Source organism: Hyperolius riggenbachi, chromosome 2 (assembly GCF_040937935.1).
Source record: "Hyperolius riggenbachi isolate aHypRig1 chromosome 2, aHypRig1.pri, whole genome shotgun sequence".
In the NCBI taxonomy this organism is placed as follows: domain Eukaryota; kingdom Metazoa; phylum Chordata; class Amphibia; order Anura; family Hyperoliidae; genus Hyperolius; species Hyperolius riggenbachi.
Genome location: NC_090647.1, coordinates 198,055,200 through 198,083,063, shown reverse-complemented (window position 1 = coordinate 198,083,063; position 27,864 = coordinate 198,055,200). Strand labels below are relative to the sequence as shown.

General features: G+C 44.7%; 2 protein-coding genes across 2 annotated transcripts in view; one reads left to right on the top strand and one right to left on the bottom strand.

Moving 5' to 3' along the window:
- Positions 1-27,864, top strand: part of GPR183 (G protein-coupled receptor 183) — a 131,632-nt gene that overhangs the window by 9,519 nt on the left and 94,249 nt on the right. The window lies entirely within an intron of this gene.
- Positions 4,794-27,864, bottom strand: part of UBAC2 (UBA domain containing 2) — a 199,669-nt gene continuing 176,598 nt past the window's right edge. The window contains exons 9-10 of the mRNA XM_068267976.1: positions 25,807-25,911; positions 4,794-5,134 (exon numbers count right to left, since the gene is read on the bottom strand). Of these exons, the coding sequence (XP_068124077.1) occupies positions 5,027-5,134; positions 25,807-25,911 (213 nt within the window). The 3' untranslated portion in view covers positions 4,794-5,026. The remainder of the gene's footprint in view (positions 5,135-25,806; positions 25,912-27,864) is intronic.

The following is a 27,864-nucleotide window of genomic DNA, read 5'->3' as shown; positions in this document are numbered from 1 at the left end:
ATGCGCCCTCTAGTGGAGTTTCATGTAGCTACCACTCTGGTAGCTTTACATGAAACATAAAAAAATGTTTTTAAAAAAATTGGATTTCTGCAATTTTTGCAGAAAAAATAAACCGCCAAGGAGGTTAAATGTACATTTTGATGTGTTTAAAATCGAGTCCTTGTGTCTGTTTACCTCGAGGGAGGTGAGTCCACCCATACTTCCCCCTTTTAGACGTTTTCTAGATGCTTTTATCCTATTTTGGCGCCTCTGTTCAACTGCATTACTAATAGTTTTTATATGCATTTGTCTTTCTCTAAATAGACAATAATAAAAAGGCCAAAAATAATTAAAATTCACTTTCAGGATTCCTGGAATTCAGCCTATTTGTAATACACTGCTAATGAACCAGTCACTATAAAAGGCGAAAGGCTGTCATTGTGTTGTGTAATATGATGTAATGTTGTATGTACAGATAGACTTTTGTACGTTAGCACAGGGCACTTCAGCACGAGCACTTAATGTACCCCTGACAAAGCCCCCAATTTTAGGTGGTGAAATATGTAGGGTTTTTCTGCTGGGTGGTGTGATGTAACTGTATCTGTCTTGCAGTGTGAAGTGAGGTTGAGGCATACCTCCCAACATTTTAATGTTGCAAAACGGGACACTTAGGTCACACCCCTGGCCACACCCCAACCCCCTAGTCATGCCCACCCCACAAAAAAGTTTTTTTTTTTAAATAATTATTAATTGTTCATTACTCCCGAAAGGGGGGGCGCTGTGAGGGTGCCAGTGGGTGGGGAGGAGGGTGAGGGTGGCCGTGGATGGGCAGAGTGAGGGGGGAAAAACGATCGAGGCACCAGCCCGGTATGCGGCATGGATGGCCGCCGCCATTAAGCTTCTCCTTCCCTCCCTCCTAATGTGCCCCCCAGTGTCCCCTTCCCCCCCGCAGAGTAAAATGGGCAGCGGAGCGGGCTGTAACTCTTACCACTGCCTCTCGTACCGGGATCTCATCTGGTCTTCTCGGCTTCCTGTGACGTCACAGGAAGCCGAGATGACCAGATGGGATCCCGGTACGGCAGTGGTAAGAGTTATAGCCCGCTCCGCTGCCCATTTTACTCTGCGAGGGGAAGGGGACACTGGGGGGCACATTAGGAGGGAGGGAGGGAGAAGCTTAATGGCGGCGACCATCCATGCCGCGTACGCATCCCCGGGCTGGTGCCTTGATCGGTTTTCCCCCCCTCACTCTGCCCAGCGGCCGGGACCAGTGGGGGGGCTGCGCGGGACAGCCCCCCACAATCGGGACCGTCCCGACGAAATCGGGGCGGTTGGGGGCCCTGTTGAGGTGTGAAGTGAGGTTAAACCCCAGAGAACAGGTTGTCTATTGTTACTATTACCTCAATACATTGCAGTGTCATCATCACAAGCAATGTTTTGTAACAACTTTTAACAGTTATTAAAAGTTCTTTTTTATTCCTTCAGTCTTTTCCACACTTAGGTTATCTCTTGTGTATTCATTCTACTCAGGTGCGTGTATAGTAGCAGAATGTTGTCAGGTTTAGTTTTCCAATGAATAGCACCAGTCATGTGACCACTGGTCTTTTCCACAGCTTGCCCTCCTGGCAATGGCGCCCCAGCCCCACTTCCCAGGCTTATAAAGCAGCACTTTTAGCCTTTCTCCAGTGACTTAAAGTGTACCTGAGATGAATATAGCAAAATGATTTATTCTTACCTGGGTCTTTTTTCAGCCTGTGTTCTGTCAGCAATCAGTTTATTTACGGAGGTCAATGCTTCAATGGGTGAACTGTAATTGTCCTAAATTGGCAATGTGAACTTCCCTTAATTTGAGTGGAGAAGCAGATTGCCAATGGCAACATCTTGCTAGAAGTAGTGGCACACAGTCCACTGATGACTTGCACTGTAACTGTATACTGCTACTTCCTAAAGATGGGTTATGTGGCAACAGTAGTGAACAGGTTTTGAGGTAAAACTGATTCAAACACCCTGGTTCTCTATTGGTGAAACAATAAGTTTGAGCATGATCACACCTCAGGAAGTTTGGTCGCCGCCATAGGCGCCAATCTTAAGTTAATTACTGACTACAGAGATGGCGTTCTGCCATGTAGCGCAATTCCGGAAGGATATAGGCTGGCGGGAGGGAGTTCCAAGTAGCGATAAAGCCACTTGCTGGGGGCAGTAGTAACCAGAGATTGGCACTCTGGGATTTTTAAATCCCTAGGCTGGCAGGGGGTGGATAGGTGTTGAGCGGCTGTACAGTCACTCATTGGAAGCAGTAGTGCACCAGAGTTTGGCTATATTGTAGCTGAACTCTGGGCTTTTTGATTATCGGCCAAGCTTGGCAAGTTAATTACTGAGTTTTGTGTTAGTAGTAGGTGGGGCGAGGTTAGTGTTAGATAAGGGAGGGTTAGTATAAAAGAAGGGGTACAAAGGGAGATAGTAGTATATCAGTTTAATTACTTATATTTCTACCATTGGGGATAGCAGAATATCTGTAAAATTACCAATATTTTACATATGGCATTATCCTGTGCCCATTTTTCCTGGGGCTTCCACTCCATGTATGCCTCTGTTGGAGCTTTTGGCATTTGTCTCTGTGAAAGTGGGGATGCTATTTGGAGATCTATAAAGTGCTGACTAAATAATCATTGCTGCATAAATATGGAAATCATCAATGTTATCTGGCGATCACGACATAAATGTGGTTATTGCAGATAGGTGTCAATTTCTATTCTAAAAGTGTCGATTTTGGCAGATCGCCACTTTTGTGGCATCATTTAGCAGACATAACACTTCATTCTGGCAATCAGCCGATTAACAACTTTATAAAAAGGTCCCTATGTGTGTACCAGATGACAGAAGATCTTTTGGCAGTGAGATGGCTCCAATAGATCGAAATCAAACATCTATTAGTACCTAATAAGGGGCCAATTTCCTTATATACAGTATATAGATAAAAAATGTGCAATACTAATGTTTTTATAGTATAGGAACAAGTGGTAGCTAAACAAAATCCAGTGATTGCCTTTAGTACTCTCATTCCCTTCCCTGCTTTAGGGTCCTTTTACACTTAGTCAGTTGCTCTCAGTTGTAACTGAAAGAAAACTGATTTTCAATGTAATGCCCATGTTTCCCTATGGCACCTTTCACACTTAAAGCAGACCCAAACCAAACTTTTTTTAATTCAAAATATTTAGTTGCACCACTCTGACACATACAAAGATAAATAAACACTCCTTCAAGCGTAAGAGCGTTTCAGTGCATGCTTTTCACCCTTCTCTTTTCATCACTAGGGTTATACAGATGGCAGCCATTACTTCTGAGCTTAGTAGGAAGTTTTAGATCATGGGTGTGTTTGTCATCAGCTACCCTCCCTCACAGGGGAGTCGTCTATGTGAAATCTCACACAATCTGAGATCACCGCCCCGTGACATCATCAGTAGCAGCCTGTGTTTTGTTTTTGTTTTGTATTTTCTCCACCAGTTTGCCGGAAAAATCCCGGCAATATGAATGGAAGGGAGAGGTTCCTCCAATAAATGTAAAATATTTAATATTTGTCATCATGCAGCTGAAAAAAGGCTGCTATTTATCATTATAATTCAGAAAAAAGATTTTATTTCTGAAATCTTGTATTTTTAATTTGGGTCAACTTTAACGCGTTTTAACTGAAATCTTTTTTACAATGCACTGCTATGGAAAAAACACGAACCAACTCGTACTAATGCACACTAACGCGTACCAACTGATTAAGTGTAAATGGGCCCTTTAACACTTAAATTGCAGTAGATTTTCATAACCTTAAAGGAAACCCAATGTGAGAGAAACATGGCGACTGACATTTATTTTCATTTAAATAATGCACATTGCTTAGCTGTCCTGCTGATTTTCTGTCTTTGATAATTTTAGCCATAGACCCTGACAAGCATTCAGATCAGATTCTTCTGACAAAACTTGACAAGATTAGCTGCATGCTTGTTTCAGGTGTGTGAGTCAGATGCTACTGACCAGAAAAATCAGCAGGACTGCCATGTAACTGGTATCGTTTAACCACTTTAAGACCTCGTCACGCCGCTGGGCGATGCGCGCGTGATCCCCTGCATAACACTCCCCCAGGATTTTACCCCGATCGGTGTTAGGCGGTCCTGTAGGAGTGTTTTGCAGGGGATCACGTGCGCATCACCGCTTGGATGACGGAGCTCCGACTTCAGTCTCCCAGCAGTGATTGCCGCTCGGAGACTGTTAGACGGCGAAACTGCCGTCTTTTATTGCCGTACAGAGCTGCGATCTAAGGTAGTGCTGTACTGGGGACACCCTCCAGAGTCAAAACAGTGATCGGTTGTTATAGGATGAAGCCTATGACAGCCGATCACGCGGATTAGCTGGTGGGGGGAGGGAGGGGGAATTCTAAAATTAATAAAAAAAAAAATAATACTAAAATAAATGAATAAATAAAAAAAAATACACCTGGGGTGCGATCAAACCTCACCAACAGAGAGCTCTGCTGGTGGAAAGAAAAGGAGGGGGGGGGGGGGAAATCACTTGTGTGCTGAGTTGTGCGGCCCTGCAGCAAGGCCTTAAAGCTGCAGTGGCCCAATTTATGAAAAATGACCTGGTCTTTAGGGGGGTTTAACACTGCGGTCCTCAAGTGGTTAAAAGGAAATACATATGGCAGCCTTCATATGTCTCATCTCGGGTTCCTTTTAACAATGATCCACAATTTAGAGAACATGGTCTGTTATTCCACAGTACGAAAACATAATTTTTTAAGTCATCAAAACGTACACTGACAACATATGGATAATCCAGATAGCCCCATTGTTTATGACAAGCATTAACATATTATTAAATAACAATAAAAATCTTCTTAAAACATCACCATCTGAAAATAATAGATTTTCCCTGCTTTGCACAATGTCAGGCGAGTGTGTAAAAATATTTTTATGCCACCCACTTTGTCCATGTTTACTGCATATAAAAAGGTTCTTTGGATACAATATGAGAAGATTATTACTGAAAATTTCCCTGAAGATCACTGCTGTAATAAAAAATTGGTAGCCAGGTTGACATCATTATTTGAAGCCCTTAGAGCAGTTAAGACATCAGCCCTGGAGAATCCCATCTCCATCAGTTGTGCGACCTGAAATGGTGAAGAGAGACAGCATTATTCTTTGACTTCTTGCACTCTTGTTCACACATTGCATTTCAAAGATGGTTTTATTTATAGCATTCCAGGAAGTTCCCTGTTCTGTGGTGTGACATCTGGAGTGTCATGTGAAAGGGCCCAGACAGGAAGCTATGTCTAATGGTTCATGTAGAATAGTTACATGGCAGCTGGCCTTAAAATTGAACTTACCACTCCCACACATTGGCTTCAATTCACTAAGACACGTTGGGTAAAAATAAAGGGTCGGGAAAACACCACATACGGTGTTTTAGGCCTCTTTCACAGTACAACGTTAAAGTCGTACGTTAGAAAATATTTCAACGCAGACTAACGCACAGCAATAATAAGTCTGTGCGACATTCACAGTGCACACGTTGGGTTTGTGTGTAACATGTAGCGTTATTAGAAAGTGCTGCATGCTGTGCGCTATACACGTTATTAGCTGCGTTGGACTGTTTGCACATGCTCAGTAATGACTTGGAAACATACTTTTCATTGCCTGTATGCTCTACTGCATGCGACCATAACGGGGCATTAACTTGCGTTGCGACTTTTTTGGAGCATTGTGTTGTAATTTGCGTTGCGACTTTAACGTTGCTTCAAAACGTAACATCTTACTGTGAAAGAAGCCTTAGACCCCCCCCCCTTCCCAAATTCATGAAGTTTTTCAAACGTGTTAATAGTTTTGTAACTTGTCAGAAACAGGCATGACAATCCGATAAGATTTTTACCTCATGCAGTATTTTAAGAAATCGTGCAGTATTTCATTTGGTATTTGCTGGATTATTGCAGACAGCATTTTTTATTATACTGACAAGTAAAGTGCAAGTCCAAGGTGCATAAAAGTAACATAAAATGTGTATCCGCTCAAAACTATAATTATCTTATTAACCATTTTTAATTACTAGATAATAATAATGTGAAATTATGGAAATAGGTTTTTATTAATAATGTTCTTATTTTCCTGAGTAGTTTAATTTTCACTTTTTCTCTACTCTGTTTTCTCCCATCTATAACTTTCCAAATGGCTTATGCTAGGTACACACCATACAATTTTGTGTTAGAAAGATGGTTCGATAAATAATTTCCGACATGTCCAATCTTATTTTAGATTGTTTTTCTGATCGATTTCTCATAGAAGTGAATGGTATCTACCTCGGGGGGGGAAGCCTCTGGATCCTAATGAAACTTCCCCCGTCTCCCTCTGCCAGCCCAATCCAGTGCTAGCAGCCCGGAGCACAAGTACACAATAATATTTACTTTTCCGTGCTGATGTAGCAGTGACTCTCGGCTTGTGCTCTGGTGGAAATAGCTGAGCCCGATTGGATCCGCTCTATTACGCAGGCATGAACCCTCTGCACCTGCACAGTAAAGGGGACCCGATCGGGCTCAGCCATTTTTGCTGGAACAGAAAGCCGCCACTGCGTCTGCGCGCACCTTGTCGGCAGATCTTTGGGGGATCCTCTCTGGTGAGGATGATGGTGTAAGCCTCTTTAGGATCTAAAGGCTTCCCCCTCCCGAGGCAAGTACCCCCTAGGGGCCCTTTTCTTCCCCCTTCAGTTACACTTTAAACTGAAAGGGTCATTTTAACATCTAATTCTAGATCCAAATGTTTTCCTAGCCCTGTGTAGCTGCTCAGTGGCATAGCCTGTCTTGTAAGTACTGTGGTTAGCTCATCTCAATATCACGCTGGTGTGTGGTATGATAGCGTACAGGTAATATACAACAATAGTAATAGCGTAGTCAGGATCAGGCTAAGGTCGTTCACCAGTCAGAGATATCAAGGTACAGAGTAGCTAGGCTAAATCGTAGTCAATAATCGAGCAGAGTTCATCAACATACACATAAGTCAGATGTCAGTCGTATTGTAAGGATTAGGCCATAACGTAGTCAGGGAGAGGCAAGTTGGTAACGAATATCAGATGGCAGCGGTACAGGAGGACTAGACAGGAGCGAGGTCAAGAGGAAGGCAAATGTCGGTACACAGATAATACACAATGAGATGTTACAATAATAATATTACAAGAATATATACGAAAATAATAAAGACTGACTAACTGGAGTACATATATACAGTGGTTTGCAGTTTGAAGTTTTCCACATTTTGTCATATTACTGCCACAAACATGAATCAATTTTATTGAAATTCCACATGAAAGACCAATACAAAGTGGTGAACAAGTGAGAACTGGAACGAAAATCATACATGATTCCAAACATTTTTTACAAATAAATAACTGCAAAGTGGGGTGTGCGTAAATATTCAGCCCCCTTTGGTCTGATTGCAGTCAGTTGCCCATAGACATTGCCTGGTGAGTGCTAATGACTAAATAGAGTGCACCTGTGTGTAATCTAATGTCAGTACAAATACAGCTGCTCTGAGAGGGCCTCAGAGGTTGTCTAAGAGAATATTGGGAGCAACAACCCCATGAAGTCCAAAGAACACACCAGACAGGTCAGGGATAAAGTTTTTGAGAAATTTAAAGCAGGCTTAGGCTACAAAAAGATTTTCCAAGCCTTGAACATCCCACGGAGCACTGTTCAAGCGATCGTTCAGAAATAGAAGGAGTATTGCACAACTGTAAACCTACCAAGACAAGGTCGTCCACCTAAACTCACAGGCCGAACAAGGAGAGCGCTGATCAGAAATGCAGTCAAGAGGCCCATGGTGACTCTGGATGAGCTGCAGAGATCTACAGCTCAGGTGGGGCTATCTGTCCATAGGACAACTATTAGTCATGCACTGCACAAAGTTGGCCTTTATGGAAGAGTGGCAATAAGAAAGCCATTGTTAACAGAAAAGCATAAGAAGTCCCGTTTGCTGTTTGCCACAAGCCATGTGGGGGACACAGCAAACGTGGAAGAAGGTGCTTTGGTCAGATGAGACCAAAATGGAACTTTTTGGCCAAAATGCAAAATGCTATGTGTGACGAGAAACTAACACTGCACATCACTCTGAACACACCATCCCCACTGTCAAATATGGTGGTGGCAGCATCATGCTCTGGAAGTGCTTCTCTTCAGCAGGGACAGGGAAGCTGGCCAGAGTTGATGGGAAGATGGATGGAGCCAAATACAGGGCAATCTTGGAAGAAAACCTCTTGTAGTCTGCAAAAGACTTGAGACTGGGGTGGAGGTTCACCTTCCAGCAGGACAACGACCCTAAACATAAAGCCAGGGAAACAATGGAATGGTTTAAAACAAAACATATCCATGTGTTAGAATGGCCCAGTCAAAGTCCAGATCTAAATCCAATCGAAAATCTGTGGCAAGATCTGAAAATCGCTGTTCACAAACGCTGTTCATTTAATCTGACTGAGCTGGAGCTGTTTTGCAAAGAAGAATGGGCAAGGATTTTAGTCTCTAAATGTGCAAAGCTGGTAGAGACAAAAAAGTGGTTCTACAAAGTATTGACTCAGGGGGCTGAATAGTTACGCACACCCCACTTTGCAGTTATTTATTTGTAAAAAATGTTTGAAATCATGAATGAGTTTCAATCCACTTCTCACGTGTACACCACTTTGTATTGGGCTTTCACGTGGAATTCCAATAAAATTGATTCATGTTTGTGGCAGTAATGTGACAAAATGTGAAAAACTTCAAGGGGGCCAAATACTTTTGCAAGCCACTGTATATTGTGTGTCTACACAATATATCAATGTAGCTCAGAGTAGCTAGCTAGACCGAGAACCAGCAAACTGATTAGTATCAAGGCCAGTGAGTGACTGAAAGCACTGGCCTTATATACAGATCCCAATTCCCCAGAAACCACTCCCATAGTGATGTCACTTCAGTGACATCACTGCTGACCTCAGCTAGATCCTCCTCCTAAGCCTATAAGGCTTAACGGCCGTCGCGCGTTTGGTCGCACGCACGCCGGAACTCACCGTTGGAGGGAAGCTGGGGATGCCACCAGAGGACGTCGGCTGCGAAGTCCCGCCGCTCGCCCAGACCATGCTGGAGACGCCGCGGGACCTGTCGCTGGAAGGTAAGGACGTTACACTCAAACTTCTTTTAAACTATCTGGTTAGGAGACATTCTACCTAGCAGTTATTTCCTGGAATGCTGAGCTGCAGGCTGCAATCTTCTTAGGAAAATTGGTCTCTTCCTTTCCTGCATGTACACTCAACCGGTAATACAAAATGGCCACAGAGCCTCATAACGGATAATGCTTTTAACTGAGTTACTTTAGATCAAGTGGCCAAATTTTAGCTGCAAGAATCTTCAATAACTGAAAGCAATAAAAGTCTAGCTCTCTATGTAAAGGAGCTGAATGTGCTTCCCTTGCATCAGTACTTGACAAGAAGCTTCCCTACCTATATTGCTGCTAGCAGTGTTTGCATTACAAGACAAGAACACATGATGAAGGTGCAGTGGGAAGAGAGTTTCTGAATAAACAAATGCACTGGAATGTCAGGGCTCAGCAGGTAAAGGCAGCATTAATTTAGCAAGGGACATTATTAATGTTAAATCATCCACTCTTACACAGATGGCGGTTTATAAAGGTGCCATACAGGGGAATTGTGTTATTGCATCCAGTAGTGCAGAGGGGTATTAAAAAAGAAACAAACAAAGGGAACTTCTGTGCGCACACATAGGTGCTTGAAAGTGTGCCTAGTTTCATTTCACTGGTAATCACTGCATCGTTCCTTTCACACATCAACCCCATAAAGATTTTTTTTAAAGTCTACTTCCAGGAAGTTTAACATTTCTCCACCCCCCCCCCCCCCCCTCACCACCACACGAACCACAAAATAGCATGTATACTTTTTTTAAGCATCTCATCTCATCAAGATATAACTGTGCACTTTATTTGCAGCCCAAAACACTGGGCAGGGATCTACACTGTCTAGTAGGGTGACACGACAATTTGGGGACACACCTTTTCCCACAGGAAGGGGAGAAAACCTGGCAGTCAGGGCCATACTCCTTAAGCAATGCAGGAGGTTAAATACACCTGCCTCCAAATCAGGAAGGGAACCAGAAGAAGCCCCATACCTGTGAAGAATAGCAGCCTAAAAGTTATTTGTATTAATCATGGCAAAGATGAAGCTATTTTCAAACTACTATACAGTGACAACATAACATGTCACGTTTAGCTTTTGGTCAACCCAAAAACTGCAAAACATTTTTTTTTGTTAACCAGGTTTATAAAATAAATAAACCCCTCTTAATTAACCATGATTTAATGTTCTATGACAAAACCTTAAGGAATACTATCGATTGAAACGACTTTTTTTTTTTAATACTCTATATTAGTGTACACATTACCACTAGTACTAGGGGCACTTTATTTATTCACCCAGGTCTCTCTCTCGCTATCCCTGCTTAAAAATTCATTTCTCACACAGCTCATAGTAGTTTGGGTCACCCTGAGCTGATTGGTTACTCTGTCACACAGCTCACAAATATATTTCACTGTTCCACTCACAGCATGCAGCAGACATGAGGAGAAATAGGCTGGTCTGAGGTGGTAACAGGTAACTAAATGAGCTAGAATATTGCTGGAATATAACTAGCTATAACAGTAGTCTGTGCTTACACTCAGACTGGCTGCCTGCTTGAGGTGATTCACTCCAGGCTGCATCCACTTTACAAGCTGCTGAGAGGGGCAGACCACTGTCTACAATTAGCATTATTAGTATATTTATCAGTCAAGAGAAGCAAAGATAATAAACACACATTGCTAGAATCTTTAACCCCTTACCACCATATCAATAAGATTCTTTCAGCAAGGTGATAATGAAACTATAAACTGAGGAGTTGATAGCAACTCCCCTGTGCAGAGACATGGTCTAGCCCTCTGGGAGCTCAGTATTTAGATACATTTTGTATCCAACACTGAAGCCAAAACTGAGGGAGGATTTTACAGCTGAGAGGAACAGCTGTGTGAGGACTCAAATTGCTCCTAGTACTTGTCCTAATGTGTGCTACAACATACAGCATTTAAAAATAAATGCATACATCGATAGTATTCCTTTAAATTTTTAAAAAAAAATAAAAAATACTTCTGGAATAAAAGGAAATGAATGACTTCAGATGCAACCACAATAAAATCGATACTATGATAAACCTTCCCTTGACTTAGACCAGTTTCCAGTCCCTGCTGCTGAAAAACATTCCTATAGCACGATGCTGCCACCACCATGTTTCACTATAGCGATGGCATTGTTGGGGTGATAGGATGTGTTGGGTTTGCACCAGACATAACATTTTCCTTGGTAGCAAAAAGGTTAAATGTAAGTGTCATCTGACCAGAGAACCTTCCTTCAAACATTCAAGGACATTAGAGGAGTTTCCCACATGCCTTTTAGCAAACTCAAAATGTGCCTTCTTATTTTTAGCACTAAGCAATGGCTTGTTTGTGGCCACTCTTCCATAAATCCCAGCTCTATAGATTGTACAGCTTATTATGGTCCTATGGTCAGATACTCCAGTCTCAGGTGTGGAACCCCCCTCCCCACACACACCAAAAGCAAAATACACTTTCCACCAGCAATATGACAGCAGGGATTAGATTGTGAGATCCTCTGTGGATAGTTAGTGTAATCATGGCAGATGACTGTAAAATGACAGCAGGGATGAATTTGACTGAAGCTGTTCTGAGGACAGCTAGTGACATGATGGCAGGGATGGATTAGACTAAGCTCTTCTGATGATAGCTAGTGACATGACAGCAAGGATTAGATTGTAAGCTCCACTGAGTAAGATACTGACATGACAGCAGGGATTCGATTGTAAGCTCCCCTGAGTACAGCTACTGACGTGATGGCTGGGAATAGATTGTAAGCTCCAGTGAGTACAGCTACTGACTTAGTGGTGAGCAATGCAAAAGTAATACCCCTTGTACCATAAACATAAAACATTGCAGCACACACACAGAATGCATACCTAATGCATTAAACTTTCTGTGTTCTCCATTCCTGCTGCAGCAAGCCCCTCTCACTGGCCACCACTAGGTACCTTGCATGCACTGTTAGCTGGACTTTCATTTCTCTCTGTGGTCCGTCAGTGTGATGTCACTCCCTGTGCCCTAGGGTTTTTGTGGTCTAAGCAGCTGAGCCACATATTCTTCATCATCCACAGTGCTAAGCCAAGGGAGGGCAGACTCCCAGCCGGTGCACAAGCCTGTCCAGCCTGACTGCGGCCGCCCGCTGCTAGCCTATGCAAACTCTAATGCAGGGTGCCTGTGGGTCTGTCCGTGAGCAAGGTGTGTGTGTGTGTGTGTGTGTGTGTGTGTGTGTGTGTGTGTGTGTGTGTGTGCGTGTGTGTGGAGAGGTGGGCAGTGAGGACTTAGAGGAGGAGGGACTAAGTGCAGCTGGTGGATGGGAGGACTGCAAGCGGCATGAATAAATGAATTCACGGTCATTGTGTCTACATTACTCAGTGCACTGGACACACATTACTTCTCCTCAGCCGCCCTAAAGAATACTACATTTCTGGTGCCCTAGGCCATGGCCTATGTGGCATTGGTCTATATGCTGCCTGTCTGATTAACGTCTTCCTTACCCGGGTTTGTGTGTTTTGGTGGGCAGCCCTCTCTTGGCAGGTATGATGATGGATTTGATGGTGCTCCAGGGGATATTCAAAGTTTTGGATATTTTTTTTATGACCCAACCCTGACTTGTACTTCACAACGACTTTGTCCCTAACTTGATTGGAGAGCTCCTTGGTCTTCATGGTGAGATGCCTCTAGCTTAGTGGTGTTGAAGCCTCTGGGGCGTTTCTAAAAAGGTGTGTTTATACTGATAGATCATGTGACACTTTTGCCGGGCATACACGGCACGTTTTATGCGCCGGATCGAGCCAGCGGCTCGATGCCGACGCATCCCCGCTCGTCCACGCATGCGCACGGATCGATTGCCGCTCAATTCCCTGCCATTGTCCGCCGGCGGGGATCGAGCGGGCGAGGGTCGAGCGACATGATCGGACCAGCTGAATATTATCAGCTGGCCGGATCAGCTGGTCGATACACGGTACAGAAACGTACCGTGTATACCCAGCATTAGATCGCACACGGGGGACTTAATTTCACTAATTATGTGACTTTTAAAGGTAATTGCTTGCACAAGTACTTTTGAGTGGCTTTATGGAAAAGCACATAACAAAAAACAAAAACAAAAAAAAAAAACACCACATTTTTATAGATATTTTTGTTTCACTTCACCAACTTAAACTAAACTATTTTGTGTAGATCCATCACATAAAACCTAAGATTCAGAAGCAGGTTTTGAATGTAACATAAACAGGTACAAAGCCATGGGGGTGAATACAAAATATTTATTCTACTATGATAAACTCCTGCCTGACATGAACAGCAGGAATCACATTCTACTTCTGCAATACACAGAATATAAACATACATTTATTTATCTGTGCATTTATTTATTAGAACATATTTTTCATAACAGATCACAGAAACACTATTTACTAACAGCCCAGAAAATCTGTAAATTAAAAAATTCTACCAAGAAAACAAAGATGGAAAAGGGAAACACAGTCTCATCGATGAAAGCTTGACAAATCGTGTTCAAACTGCAATGGTGTGTAAAATGGAGCTTACTGGGCAATAAGCTTACCTGTTATTTACAACTAATAAGCAATCATAAAAAAAATAATCAGTATGAGCAGAATATTAGGACATTTGGAGGGTTGTAGCGTGACTTGTAAACTGTCCTTCATAATACTCCATATACTTTGCTAAGCCAAAAATGGGGGCAGCTGTGCATACGGTTCCACCCCAAAAACATCCCTTTCCCATCACTGCTAGGATCGTAGCACAGCTTTCTATTTCCAGGGATCATCACTTTCATTCTCTAATGTTAGGACTACATACATATTTGTGCACTGTAAAGGAAGCTACTTAACTATGAAGTAGTAATGGATGCTGAATCCTGACACAACATAGTTTTAACTATACCAGCTTCATGTTGGACAGTTGGGTTCTATACACTAAACAGGCCCTGTGATCACTGTGAGACAACCACAGAGATCACAGGGTGAGAATGGGGGGTGGGGGGGGATTGGGATACTTCCAGGCATTTTAAAAAATAAAATTCCACTTACCTGGGGCTTTCTTCAGCCCCTGGCAGCCGTCCTGTGCCCTCGCCGGAGCTCCAGAGGCTCCCGATGTCCTCCGCTGCAGAAGCCGGCCGGAGGACACTGGGAGCCTCCGGAGCTCCGGCGAGGGCACAGGACGGCTGCCAGGGGCTGAAGGAAGCCCCAGGTAAGTGGAACTTTATTTTTTAAAATGCCTGGACGTATCCTTTAAACGTGCAAATTCCCCGATACATTTGAATGCGTTTAAACGGGTAGAATATATTGAATAGCAAAACATGCACGGCGTGAAGAAAAATTTACCAGGAAAAACATTTGAAAATGCAATGAAGAGTAAAGCGAAGCTGTGAACAAGTCCATAGAGTGACAAGGGCAGAGTGTGCCAATGCATTTCAGCATTACTCAAAAACAAAAATAAAAAATTGTGAATGCTATGAGAGACTTAATGATTGCAGGGAATGATAACTGTTGCAATCAGCACGAGTCAGTTTAGCAGTGATTTAAAATTCTCCTTATCTAAAGTTTATTATCATTCACCTTCTGTGTCTGGTGCTAGCCTTCACAGCAAGTACAAGCAAAGAAAAAAGTAAATGAAAAGTAAGCAGTACAATGCAGCACAGCCTCTCTCTCAGGCCCGGATTTACATCATAGGAGCATATAGGTACAGATGTCCTGGCACCCTAGACTTCGCCCTCGCCCTCCAAGTGTGCTGGCTGTCCCAACTGTCATTTCCCCCATACCTGTCATAGGTAGCTACAAGTGTCCCTTAGCATTAGGTAGCCAGAGGAACCTCAGTATTATGTAACTAGTGGTGGCCCCAACTGAAGGGTGTGCTCATTAGTGGAATGTCGAGATCTGGGTGAGTTAGGCTCCGTTCACACTGCACGCGTTTCCAGCCGCGTTTTGGAAACACGTGCAGGTGGCCGACACGCACAACATCAGACAGTGCATAGAGTGCACTGTCTGATGTTCATACTGCATGCGTTCCGGACCTGTGCGGTCCGGGAACACATGCTGCACGCATTTTTTGCCAAAACGCGTGGCTGTCAAATTCACTTTTCAGTGAGGAAATCAGCCACGCAACGCATATAAACGCGGATGGCGTGCGTTCGCATGCGTTGCGTTCCGCACGCGTGACCGTCCGCGTTTGTAATGTGAAAGGGGCCTAACCTCTCATTGAGGGCTCGTTTCCACTGTAGCGGTGCGGAATCGCCTGGATTCCACCGCTGAAGAAATCGCATGTGGCTGCGTTTCTGCATGTGGATTTACCCGCGATTTCGCATTGCAAGGAGCCAGGCGAATTTAACCATGTCACTGCCTGTGTAAAGTTCCATTGCCTTTCATGCGAAATCGCGGGGAAATCCGCATGACAAAGCCGCATGCGATTTCCCTATTGAATGCATTAGCGGCGATTCGCCCGCATTCCTGCCGCACGCGAAATCTGACGACCCTGTCGTGCAGATTTTTCCCGCACCGTAAAACGCTGCCGCCGCCGCACACGTGGAAACAGCCCCATCCACTAACATTGAGTATGCGAATTCGCATGCAGTGCCCGCATGCGGATTCGCTATAGTGGAAACGAGCCCTTACGCTCTGTTTGGGACTCTGCATAGGGAAGGAGGGAGGAAGGCGCTCAGGGAGGAGGATGAGCTGCCTTTTCACCATCAGGTGCCTGTAGGCATGTGCCTACAGTGCCTTATGGCAAATCTGGCCCTGCACTCTCTATACAAATAAAAGTAGAAAGAAGGGGTATAAAACTACAAGACTTGTATGCAAAATCATCTCATCTATAAAAACTATAAAAAGAAAACCTTTTCCTTCCTTTCTCCTTTGGCAATGGATCAGAATAAAAAGGGCAAAACATGTTTGCAACACTTATGTCTAAGTTTTGCTGTAACTAGAGGTTTGTGTGTCAGTCAACACTATTATAGTAAACCATTTGCAAAACAGTTACAGAGCCCCCTATGCACACTTGTCTAATCACTTTTTTTTATTGATGTTTGCAAATTATTTTCTGCCAGCTTCCGGAGTTCTCATATTATGGTATATCAATTCAGTGCTTGGGGTTAAGTGTGGTTAAGTGTTTTAAATGGCCAGGGCTATTTTGTGTCTTTGGGACAAAGTATTTTACGATGTTCAGCTCTTGGCAACTATTTATTGTGCACAAATGCTAAAATTAAAGCATGAAGAGGTTGAACTTGATGGATGCATGTCTTTTTTCACACTAGATAACTATGTAACCACTTCCTGACTCCACGTCATTTTAATATTGTTATCACTAAATCTGTACCACTTGTAAAAAGGCACAAATCATTATTATAATCTATTATACTTTAACTGAACTTTTTACCTCAGGTGAAGAAAATAATTGCCTTTTAGGCCGGTTTTACGCATATTTTTTACGTTATGGTGGAGATTCTATACTTCTGCTGCATCCCACCACAATGCAAAAAATGACAAACATTTGTCCTTGCGGCAGAGTGTGCCGATAGGGTCATATGCAGAGCGCCACCCCCCCGCTAAGTGAAATACATCACTGGGATTCCCGTCAGTCTGTGCCACACCGCGCTCTCTCATTTACACTAATTGTTTATGTATACGCCCATAGACTTTCAATACCCCAAGCACCATGCGTTAAGTGCGGTGCTTGCATTAACAAGCTGTTGTCCTTCCATGAGTCGGATCGAATACTTCCAGCGCACCGAAAGAAGTGTGAAAGGCTCCACAGAATCAGTTTTATTTCCCAAGTCTGCCAACTCTGTTAAAATCATCAAATTTGCAGATGACACCACCATCCTCGGCCTCGTTGGCAGAGACGGTGAGCAACCAAAACGAGCTTGAGCGTATCTGCAAATGGTGCAAGCAAAAACAGTGCAATTGTGGACTTCAGAGAGTGCCCTCCTACACCTCCATCAAGGGCACTGATGTCTTCAGAGTGTCAAGTGTTCGGTTCTTAGGCACCACCATCACAAATGATCTGAGATGGGGGGAAAACTCCAGCACAATTCAAAGGAAGGCTCAGCAAAGATTGTTCTTCCTGAGACAACGGAGGAAGTTTAGAATGCCGCAAGAACTGTTGACTTGCTTCCATACTGCCACCATTGAGTCTATCCTCTGCTCCTCCACTGTTGTCTGGTACGCAAGCACCTCCACATGTGATGGGCTCAAACTTCAAAGAGTCGTCAAAGTAGCGTTGCATTACACTACCTGATTACCATCTCCACCAGAACCACCAGGCACAGGATCTCCTTCTTCCCTCAGGCTGTACTTCTCCTGAACTCGTGCACCCTCTTTTGCAAAATACCCCAGTTTACCATTCCCACCCCTAAGCATCCTCTGCATCCAGTTTCTGTCTTGTAAGCCCCCTCTCTGTATATCTGAATGGCCTAAAAGCCGGTTCTTAACCTCCCTAGCGGTAACCCTGAGCTGAGCTCGGGGTAGGAAAAATGAGGCCAGAGAGGTAATCCCAAACTTTTAATCCAACTCCAGCCAATAGCTAGCAAGGAGGGAGATAAAGCAACCAGTGAGGTGACTGCAGCGTAAAGTACTGTATAATGCAGTGGGGCAAAGGCATGGTCAGCAAAGCTCGTCATGTGCGCAAAGACAGACTAAGAGGGGGTGAAAGCACGGTGTATGTATGTATGTATGTATGTATGTATGTATGTATGTATGTACTCACGCACGCACGCACACACGCACACAATTCCTCCTCATTTGTCTCTGCTCATAATTACTAATTTGATATCTCCCCTGTGTCACCTGACTGCCATGGCAGAGATGGCAGATAAGCTCATTTGAAAGCACAGGATGATATAGCCATTTGGTTCCCACATGCTTCTGCGATAAGTGCTTCTGCCTTACAGTTATCGATTTTTGCCTGGATTTTGACTACTCTCTGTCTGCCACCTGCACCCACCTCTGCCTGGACTTTGACTACTCTCTGTCTGCCTTCTTCGTACGTTTTCACAATTTTTTAAGATTATTCATAAATGTAATTAATTCAACAAATTTGTGTTCTAGTCTTTTTTTCTCTGACAGAAATGCACCACTAGGGTGGTTAACAACTGTTAACCGCATTATTAAATGCTGTGTGTACCATATTTTGCAGCCCCTTGCGTAAAACAATGGTAACACAGCACTGGTTTACCATGCTAGTGTAAAAAGGGCTTTAACCTCCTTAGCGGTAACCCCGTGTGTGACACGGGGTAAGCCGCCGGAGGGTGCCGCTCAGGCCCTGCTGGGCCGATTTGCTTAATTTTTTTTTTGCTGGACGCAGCTAGCACTTTGCTAGCTGCGCCAGCACCCCGATCGCCGCCGTCACGCGCCCGATCGCCGCTATCCGGTGCGGCGCGCGGCCCCCCAGACCCCGAGCGCTGCCTGGCCAATCAGTGCCAGGCAGCGCCGAGGGGTGGATCGGGTCTCCCAATGACGTCCCGACGTCGCTGACGTCATTCCGCCCCGTCGCCATGGCGACGGGGGAAGCCCTCCAGGAAATCCCGTTCTTTGAACGGGATTTCCTGATCGCCTATCGCCGGAGGCGATCGGCGGGGCTGGGGGGATGCCGCTGAGCAGCGGCTATCATGTAGCGAGCCCTCGGCTCGCTACATGATTTAAAAAAAAAATAATTAAAAAAAAACTGCTGCGCTGCCCCCTGGCGGTATTTTTCATACCGCCAAGGGGGTTAAGGAAAATCTAAAGTGAGGCAAATGAAAAGATACACTACTGACCTCCTTGAAAACTTGCTACTTCTAAACATACTGTATATGTACAGTAGTATTTCAATGCAATAAAGACCTACTTTATTGCGTTGAATGGAGTCACTGCCCTTGAACGCATACAGTATACAGATAAAAGCTAGTAAAAGTTACTGGCAGCAGTGAAAATTCGAATAATATGCCAGTTAGCTCCACACAGAAGGGAGAAGGTGGGATCAACAGGTCATAGTTTTTTACGGACTGATCTGGTAATCCAGCAGCTGTTGTAATTGTTTGGTGATCCGGTAGCCCTAACTTACCTCTAGCAGGTGAAGCAAATTAGCCTTTTTAGGATAATTTCTTACTTATTGGTAATAAAAAGTATCTCGTCAGTGACTTTAGGGTTGATGCAGAAAAGGCTGATACCATATCAACGAGTGTAAACATAGTATGCACAGTACGCAGTAGTGTGCAATGTTTATGCACGTTGCTATGGTAACCCTCTTGCGATATCGGCGCAACAAGCATTACTAGGTTCAGTACAGGCCGGTAACATTGCCACACAATTTGCAATATTATCGGCCTTTTCCGCATTATCGCATATATCACTACACTAACTCATAACTCTGATACATTTTGTCTGCTAGCTATTCACTAGAAAATGTTGAAATAATACTTTAGCCTACTTGGTGGTAACCCCAAGCCAGGCTCAGGGAGAAAAAAAAATGCTGGGAGCGGTAATCCTAAGCCTGGCTCAGGGTGACCGCCAGGAGATGTATGCAGCGCAGAGGGCATTTAACCACTTGCCGACCGCACACTCATACCGTGCAGCGGCAAAGTGGTAGCTGGAGGACCAGGTGCCTCCCTAATTAATCAGGAAAGGCCGCTCGCGCGAGCGGCCGTTTCCTGTCAGATCACGGAGCGGGTCTCCGTGAATAGCCAGACTAAATGTAAACGTAGGAGACATATGTCTCCTTTGTTTACATTGTACGGCGCTGCCATAAGGCAGATCGGCGATCCCCGGCCAATCAGCGGCCGGGAATCGCCGCCATGTGACAGGGGACGTCCTGTCACTGGCTGCACAGGACGGATAGCGTCCTGTGCAGCCCGGATCACCGGGGATGACAGGTAGGAGAGGGAGGGGGGGAATTTCGCTGCGGAGGGGGGCTTTGAGGTGCCCCCCCCCCGCAAACCTCAGGCAGGCAGGAGCGATCAGATCCCCCCTGCACATCATCCCCATAGGGGGGGGGGGGAAAGGGGGGCGATCTGGTCGCTCTGCCTGCACCCTGATCTGTGCTGGGGGCTGCAGAGCCCACCTAGCACAGATCACTAAAAACAGCGCTGGTCCTTAAGGGGGGGTAAAGGGTGGGTCATCAAGTGGTTAACTCACCTCCCCGGGATCTGGACGCTTGCTGCTAGTCTTCTTCTGGTCCTAGGAAGGTGAGTGAATTGCAGGGCTGCTGAGGATCTCTCTGCGGTATGATTTTTTTTCCCCTGCTTTTGGGGTCTAAAAGCTCATAAAAAAAATTTGCACCACTTTTAGACCTTAAAATCCAGATATAATCATACCGCCAGGGAGGATAATGCAAAATGGACATCAACAAATATCCATAACACAGTTGTCAGGGTGATATAGTCATTACAGCCATGTCTTATGGCCAACTAGAAACTTTTTTAGCTACCAGTTGTCAATCATAGCAAACAGCTGCTGCAACCAACTGCTATTACTGGCAGTCATAAAAATGGTCTGTGGTTGCAGCTACTTGATAGTGACTTGGTTTCCTATGTGGCTGGGCCTCTGGTGTGAAGTTCCCTGGTAGCAGGACATTAATAGCTGCACTGTAATCTGGAAAGGATACTGAGCAGCCTAGAGATGCAATGCCTATGTTAACTGGAAGGAATAGCACATCCAACAATTCCTAACAGTTACCGTATTTTTCGGACCATAAGACGCTCCGGACCATAGGACGCACCTAGGTTTGAAGGACAAAAACCAGGTAAAAAAAAGAAAAACTAAACCTGGTGCATTCATGGTGCAGGGGCATCTTGTGGATCCTCTCCCCTCCCCAATTTATATGTCCCCCTTGTACCTCTTGTGTCCCTGTTTCCCCTTTGTACCTTTAGTGTCTCCCTTGTGACCTCCTCTGTCCCCTTGTGTCCTCCTCTGTCCCCGTGTCCTCATCCGTGCCCCTTGAGTCCTCTTAAATTCCACCATGTCTTATTAGGTGGCCCCTGTGTCCTTTAAAGTGTCCCCTGTGTCTGACAAAGTGCCCCCTGTGTCTGTCAAAGTGCCCCCTGTGTCTGTCAAAGTGTCCCCTGTGTCTGTCAAAGTGTCCCCTGTGTCTGTCAAAGTGTCCCCTGTGTCTGTCAAAGTGTCCCCTGTGTCTGTCAAACTGTCCCCTGTGTCTGTCAAAGTGTCCCCTGTGTCTGTCAAAGTGTCCCCTGTGTCTGACAAAGTGTCCCCTGTGTCTGACAAAGTGTCCCCTGTGTCTGACAAAGTGTCCCCTGTGTCTGACAAAGTGTCCCCTGTGTCTGACAAAGTGTCCCCTGTGTCTGACAAAGTGTCCCCTGTGTCTGACAAAGTGTCCCCTGTGTCTGACAAAGTGTCCCCTGTGTCTGACAAAGTGTCCCCTGTGTCTGTCAAAGTGTCCCCTGTGTCTGTCAAAGTGTCCCCTGTGTCTGACAGAGTGCCCCCTGTGTCTGTCAAAGTGCCCCCTGTGTCTGTCAAAGTGCCCCCTGTGTCTGTCAAAGTGTCCCCTGTGTCTGTCAAAGTGTCCCCTGTGTCTGTCAAAGTGTCCCTTGTGTCTGTCAAAGTGTCCCTTGTGTCTGTCAAAGTGTCCCTTGTGTCTGTTTCCCCGTCTGTGTAAGTCATCGCTGTGGTTTGCAGGAGGGTTATGAGTCTAAGTGTCCCCGCGGCTAAGTGTCCCTCTATACACGTGCTCCCGCCCCCTCCTCCTCTGCCCCGTCCCCCCGACCACGTTGCCCGGCTCTCTATGGGATATGTGGGGAGTGTGAAGGCGGCCGCTTACCGCTGGATGCTATCGGCGATCAGCGGTAATCCTCCATGATACAGCCGCCGGGTGGTCTGTGCACGCTGCCAAAGCCTTCCTCCCTTCACTTCCGCTTACATCATCAATGCGGAAGTGAAGGGAGGAAGGCTTCAGCAGCGTGCACGGACCACCCGGCGGCTGTATCACGGAGGATTACCGCTGATCGGCGATAGCATCCAGCGGTAAGCGGCCTCCTTCACACTCCCCACATATCCCATAGAGAGCCGGGCAACGTGGTCGGGGGGACGGGGCAGAGGAGGAGGGGGCGGGAGCACGTGTATAGAGGGACACTTAGCCGCGGGGACACAGCCGCGGGGACACTTAGACTCATAACCCTCCTGCAAACCCCACAGCGATGACTTACACAGACGGGGAATAGGACAGCCGCGGAAAACAGTATTTTACAGGGGGGTGACAACTGGCACCAGTAAAAATTGCAGCATCCGGACCATAAGACGCAGGCACATTTTCCCCCCATGTTTGGGGGAGAAAAAGTGCGTCTTATGGTCCGAAAAATACTGTATGTCTTTTGTTGGCTGAACACATAGAAGAGAGATATAGTAGAGTCTCGACTATATGGAAGGCAAGCAACCGGCACTCACAGGTAACTGGCAATTACATGGGGGTGTGCCTCTCTCCTTCTATTCCAGCTTTGAAGAGCAGCATGCAATGGAAACATAAAAACATGCCAGAGCTCCGTGTGTCATCCTCTTGTATTCTTACAGCTACCGGCTGTGCTTTAGCATCCTCTGTAGGCTCCCTAGGTGTCACTTGACATGCGTCAGGGGCCTGTGACACGCATCAGGAGCTGTACGGAGTAGGCAGCAGCACAGCTGGCAGCTGTAAAAAAAGGACGGCACCTGGAACTCTGGTATATCTTTTCCAGTGTGCCCTGCTCTGCAAAGCTGGAATAGAGGGCACTGTGGGGGGAAAAATTGTCACACTGAGGCTTTCTTACTGCCATGTTAACTCTTGCAGTATGGGCAACAGAACACGTTAAAGAGGAACTCCAGTGAAAAAAATGTAATAAAAAAGTGCTTAATTTTTATGATAATTATGTATAAATGATTTAGTCCGTGTTTGCCCACTGAAAAATCTTTCCTCTCTCTGATTTACAGTCTGACATTTATCACATGGTGCCATTTTTACTGCTGGCAGGTGATGTAAGTGAAAGGAGATGCTGCTTGCTTTTTTGGCAGTTGGAAACAGCTGTAAACAGCTGTTATTTCCCACAATGCAATGAGGTTCACAGACAGGAAACTGTCAGGACCCCTGACATAGAACTGTGGGCCCCTTGATGATCTGTTTGAGAAAATAAATATATTTCTTGTGAAAAAGGGGGTATCAGCTACTGATTCGGTTGAAGTTCAATTCTTGGTTACGGTTTCTCTTTATGAGCAACATAGCTCTAGGCTTTCCCCTTTCACCTTCCACACATTACATTTTATAGACTTCAAGCTTTACCATGTTCTGCACTGTTTATCTATACCCTCATGCTGTGCATACACGGCTGGTTTTTGCAGTTCGATTATCCCGGTCGATCGCTTCGCCGCTCGATTCTGCAGTTGATTCTCTTATCTTCCGCTCGTGTTTTTTCTTTTACCATTCACTGCTATCGAGCGGGAGATCGGACATGTCGGAAATTATCTATCGAGCCATCTAAATGGCACAAAAACGAGCCATGTATTCCCAGCATAAGGTATTCAAATTCTATACTACGTCTTACAGTAAGCCCAGAGCCGGGACAAGGTCCTCCAGCACCCAAGGCTGAGACACCAAAGTGCGCCCCTCCACCCCTCCCACCCCAGCCATCACACACTGATTGCTGTTAGACTAAGAGGGCCACAGGGCCCACAACCTCCCCAACACCTTAATATCTAGTTATCTGGCTTGCAGTGACTGCTATGTATCCCCTTTTCTTATTTCTTTCTGCTTCATACACAATTAGGAATGACAGCTGAATGAATTGTGCGCCCCCTCCTACACTGCGCCCTGAGGCTGGAGACTCTCCAGCCTATGCCTCGGCCCGGCCCTGAGTAAGCCATTCCAGCCTCTGTACCACTTCTCGTGACGTATTGGTGGCAAAACAAGGGATCCTTAGTTTTTAAAATGTAGTACACATTACCTAAGGGTGTACTTGACGCAGGCTCAAGGGGTACATTAACTTGTTGCAGTCAATTTACTAAAGTAAGTTTTGAGATCAGAAAATGTTGAAGACAAGTGTAAGAAAATGTTTGGAAATCATTCCTACAAAATTAAAAAGTCGTGCAGGATACACAAGATAAGATTATTCACAATGGGGGGACTTAGTAAGCACCGTCTTTCGTAAAGGGGTACATGTTGTAATAATGTTGAGAAACACTTTCCTAGTTGACTTGAAAGAATCAGTGTGATTTATATATATGATTTTGTAGCAAAAAAAAAAAAAACTCCCCTGGGGGGTTACTCACCTCGGGTGGGGGAAGCCTCCGGATCCTATTGAGGCTTCCCCCGTCCTCCTCGGTCCCACAGCGGCGGTGATAAAGCTCCCCGAACAGCGGGGATGTAAATATTTACCTTCCCTGCTCCAGTGCAGGCGCAGTATCGGCTCTCCGCTTGGAGATAGGCGGAAATAGCCGATTGCGCAGTAGAGCGGACCCGACAGAGATCAGCTATTTTCGCCCATCTCCGTGTGGAGAGCCACAACAGCGCCCCACTGGAGACAGGAAAGGTAAGCAAATCGGTGCTTTTTAGGCTTGTCGAGTGAGGATTCCGGGACACTTCGGGGGAGCCAGCGCTGGATTGCCTGCAGCTACAGGGGAGGGGGAAGCCTCATTGGCAACCTGAGGCTTCCCCCTCCCGAGGTGAGTACCCCCAGGCAGGGAGACACACTGTCTCCCTCATACTCTATGACCCAGCGCGTCATGTGTAAACACACGCCGGGTCATAGAGTGGGAGGGAGACAGCGTGTCTCCGAGTGCAGCCGCTGCCCGCCAGGTATAAGGTAATTATGGCTGCTAATATACTTGCAGCAGGGCCCTGGGGAGCAGTGCGAGAGGTTGGGGCCCTGGGGCAAATGCCCCCTTTGCCTTTATGGTAGTGCCGGCCCTGAGTACCCCCCAGGGGAACTTTGTTTTGTTACAGGCTCTCTTTAAAGTGTGTAAAGAGAAATAAGTGAAGCTGTTTACTTAAAATGTGGCTATTTAAATATGATAGAAACATTTTCTAGAATGTCATGGGAAATTAGGGTGCATTCACACTGCAGCAGTTGCAGAACAAGCCTCCATGTTAACTCACTGCCCATACAATTCTATGGGCCACATTGCGTTATTCTAACTCACTGTATGCAGGCTTTGAACTAACACGTATGGTATAATGTGCACTGTTCACACACACATAACGTGTGCATTATGCACTGGGCAGTGTGAAGCCAATCCTACTGAAAATGGTAAGAACGGGTAGTAAAAAACTGCCATGCGTGTGGGATCCATAACGGATGCTATGCCTTTCCACTTTATGTATCCCTCATGTACCAAAATTAAAAATTCTCCAGCTTCCATATAATTTCCTTATACCCTCCACAGATTAGTCCCTCTCTTACTATATTACTTTGTGTCCCTGACACAAGTCCTACACAAGTCACTTCTAGTAAATAACAAGCAGGAGATATCTCTGATCAGTTTACAGGACGGCTAAAGCGAGTGCCTCAGTCTAAGTGTGTTAGTTTTGCATTCTAGTGTTCTGCCTCAGACCGGGGTTTGCTGGCATTAGTTCACACATAGTAATAATGAGCATAGTCTACATATGGGTATTTTACAAACCAACACTTCTAATTACCAGTATGTAGGTTGAATACAGCTCTTACCTGTTCCTCACGAGCAGGAGGAGGCGGGGCTTGTGGTTCTGCTTGGTTTACTACGTGCCGTTGTCGCAGTGGCTGAAATAGACGATTCCAACCAAACATTCCTCCCTATGTATTGAAAAAGAAACATGCTTATATTTATCTTATACTTTTCTACTCTATCCTGATAGGTTATTGGTAAAAAGCTTTGCTTCCTATCTCAGGGAGAACCAGGATTCCAAGGGACAGACAATACGTAAAACCTCACAGAGCTTCCAACTCCTCCCCCATTCTATCCAACACCAACAAGATAAAGCTTGGGCTATAATTGGGTTTTAACTTCGGAGGTTCAACTGATACTTCTGGTGACCAGTATATCAGACAATAGCATATCGTAAATTTTTTTTTTTAACACTGTGGCAGTGAAACCCCACCCAGGTCAAAGGCGACTATCTGCTCTGTAGAACAGTACAGGAATGATATCTAGCCTAACACCATTTGTCATAATCATTACAAGATTTCCTTTTATTGCACTTTACAGTTTTGACATAAACGGTGTACTTTCTCACCACACAGTAATAAAGGAGAGGCTTGTATGTGGTTAAATTTCATGGGGAAATTGATTTGTTTGAACAACAAATGTTGCTCACTGTAAGCAATGTGCACTTCACATTTGAGGTTTTCAACACAATTCCAGTGGTGGGAAAGGCCAACTTTAGAGAAAGACATTAAAAATTGCAAATACAGTAATCTTTTTTGTTTTTATTATTATAGTAACTTCATACTGCATTGTGTTACTATTTATCTACAACTAAAATATGTGCTAACACCATTCTGATATGTCCTATCTATGGGCCATATGAACCCATACTTTGTACAGATAAAGACTAAATAGCCAGGAACAGAAGTCTGCAAGCTGGATTATATGGCTTAAAAAAAATAACTATAATACGCACAATGTTTAGATGTTATCATCCTGTTATTCCTTACAAAAAAAGTATTCTACATACATATCTTATGTTATTGGAACGTTGTCTGCATGTACATTTTGTACTTGGAAGTAACTGTTTTGATATTTCTTCTGCATTGAAAGATTTGTTAAAGTCACCTTTAATAAAAGTCTTTGAAACTAAAAAACAAAACAAAACTAAGCTATAAGTTTGCTATGAAGCAGCGGTTCTGGATGACACCAAGTATTCACAGCTTCAGCAGGTGCTAGTTTGCCGTTAGGATAATGTGACAGCGTGGAAACAGGTCCGCTTCGAGAGTACAGATCCAACAGTGCCAATGTCCACAATGTAAGGAAAAGAACGGCACAACTCTATCCAGCAGGTGCTGGTAATCAGGGACATAATTATTCAGGGACATAAATTATTTGATAATTCCATCCGCTGTCCTGTGCACTGCATTGCAGGAAGAGATAGTCAATGAGACGCAAACAATTCTGGCCAACAAGTACATTTCATGGAATGCAGCTTAAATAGGATCAATCAAATTAACTTCCTTTCAAGTCTGATTGGCTCCGTTTTAAGCTGCACAGAATCTGCATGAAATTTGCAAGTGAGACAGAATTATTAGCATTTCACTGGCTATTTTGTAAGGAAGAAAAAAATGTATAAATTCCCTTTGCTTTTAAAAGGTAATATTGTACTTTTCAACGCTTTTAAAGTAAGGGGCTTTTGAGCTTCTTTAAGCTCACTATAAGAGGTCCTGGTGATTATGATGGTTGATATATTAGCCGTATACCCTGTGCAATCGCATGAAAATAGGGCTTCCTCTCGCCCAACCTATCAAGACCTGGATTACATTAATTTGTTTAATTTTAAGCTAGTTGACATTGTCCCCATGATACATTGGCACCAAAATCTATTGTCTCTCCATCACACACTGAGCAAACAAGGTAAAATGTAAATATATACATAGTCTCTAACTAACTGAGATTGAGAACCTACAAGGCTAATGATAGGTACACACTATGATATTTTTGGCAGATTTACTATCATATCGATTATTTTCAATGTGTCTGATCTGATTTCCGATTAATACCCTTTTGTATTCTGATCGATTTCCGAAAGAATTGAC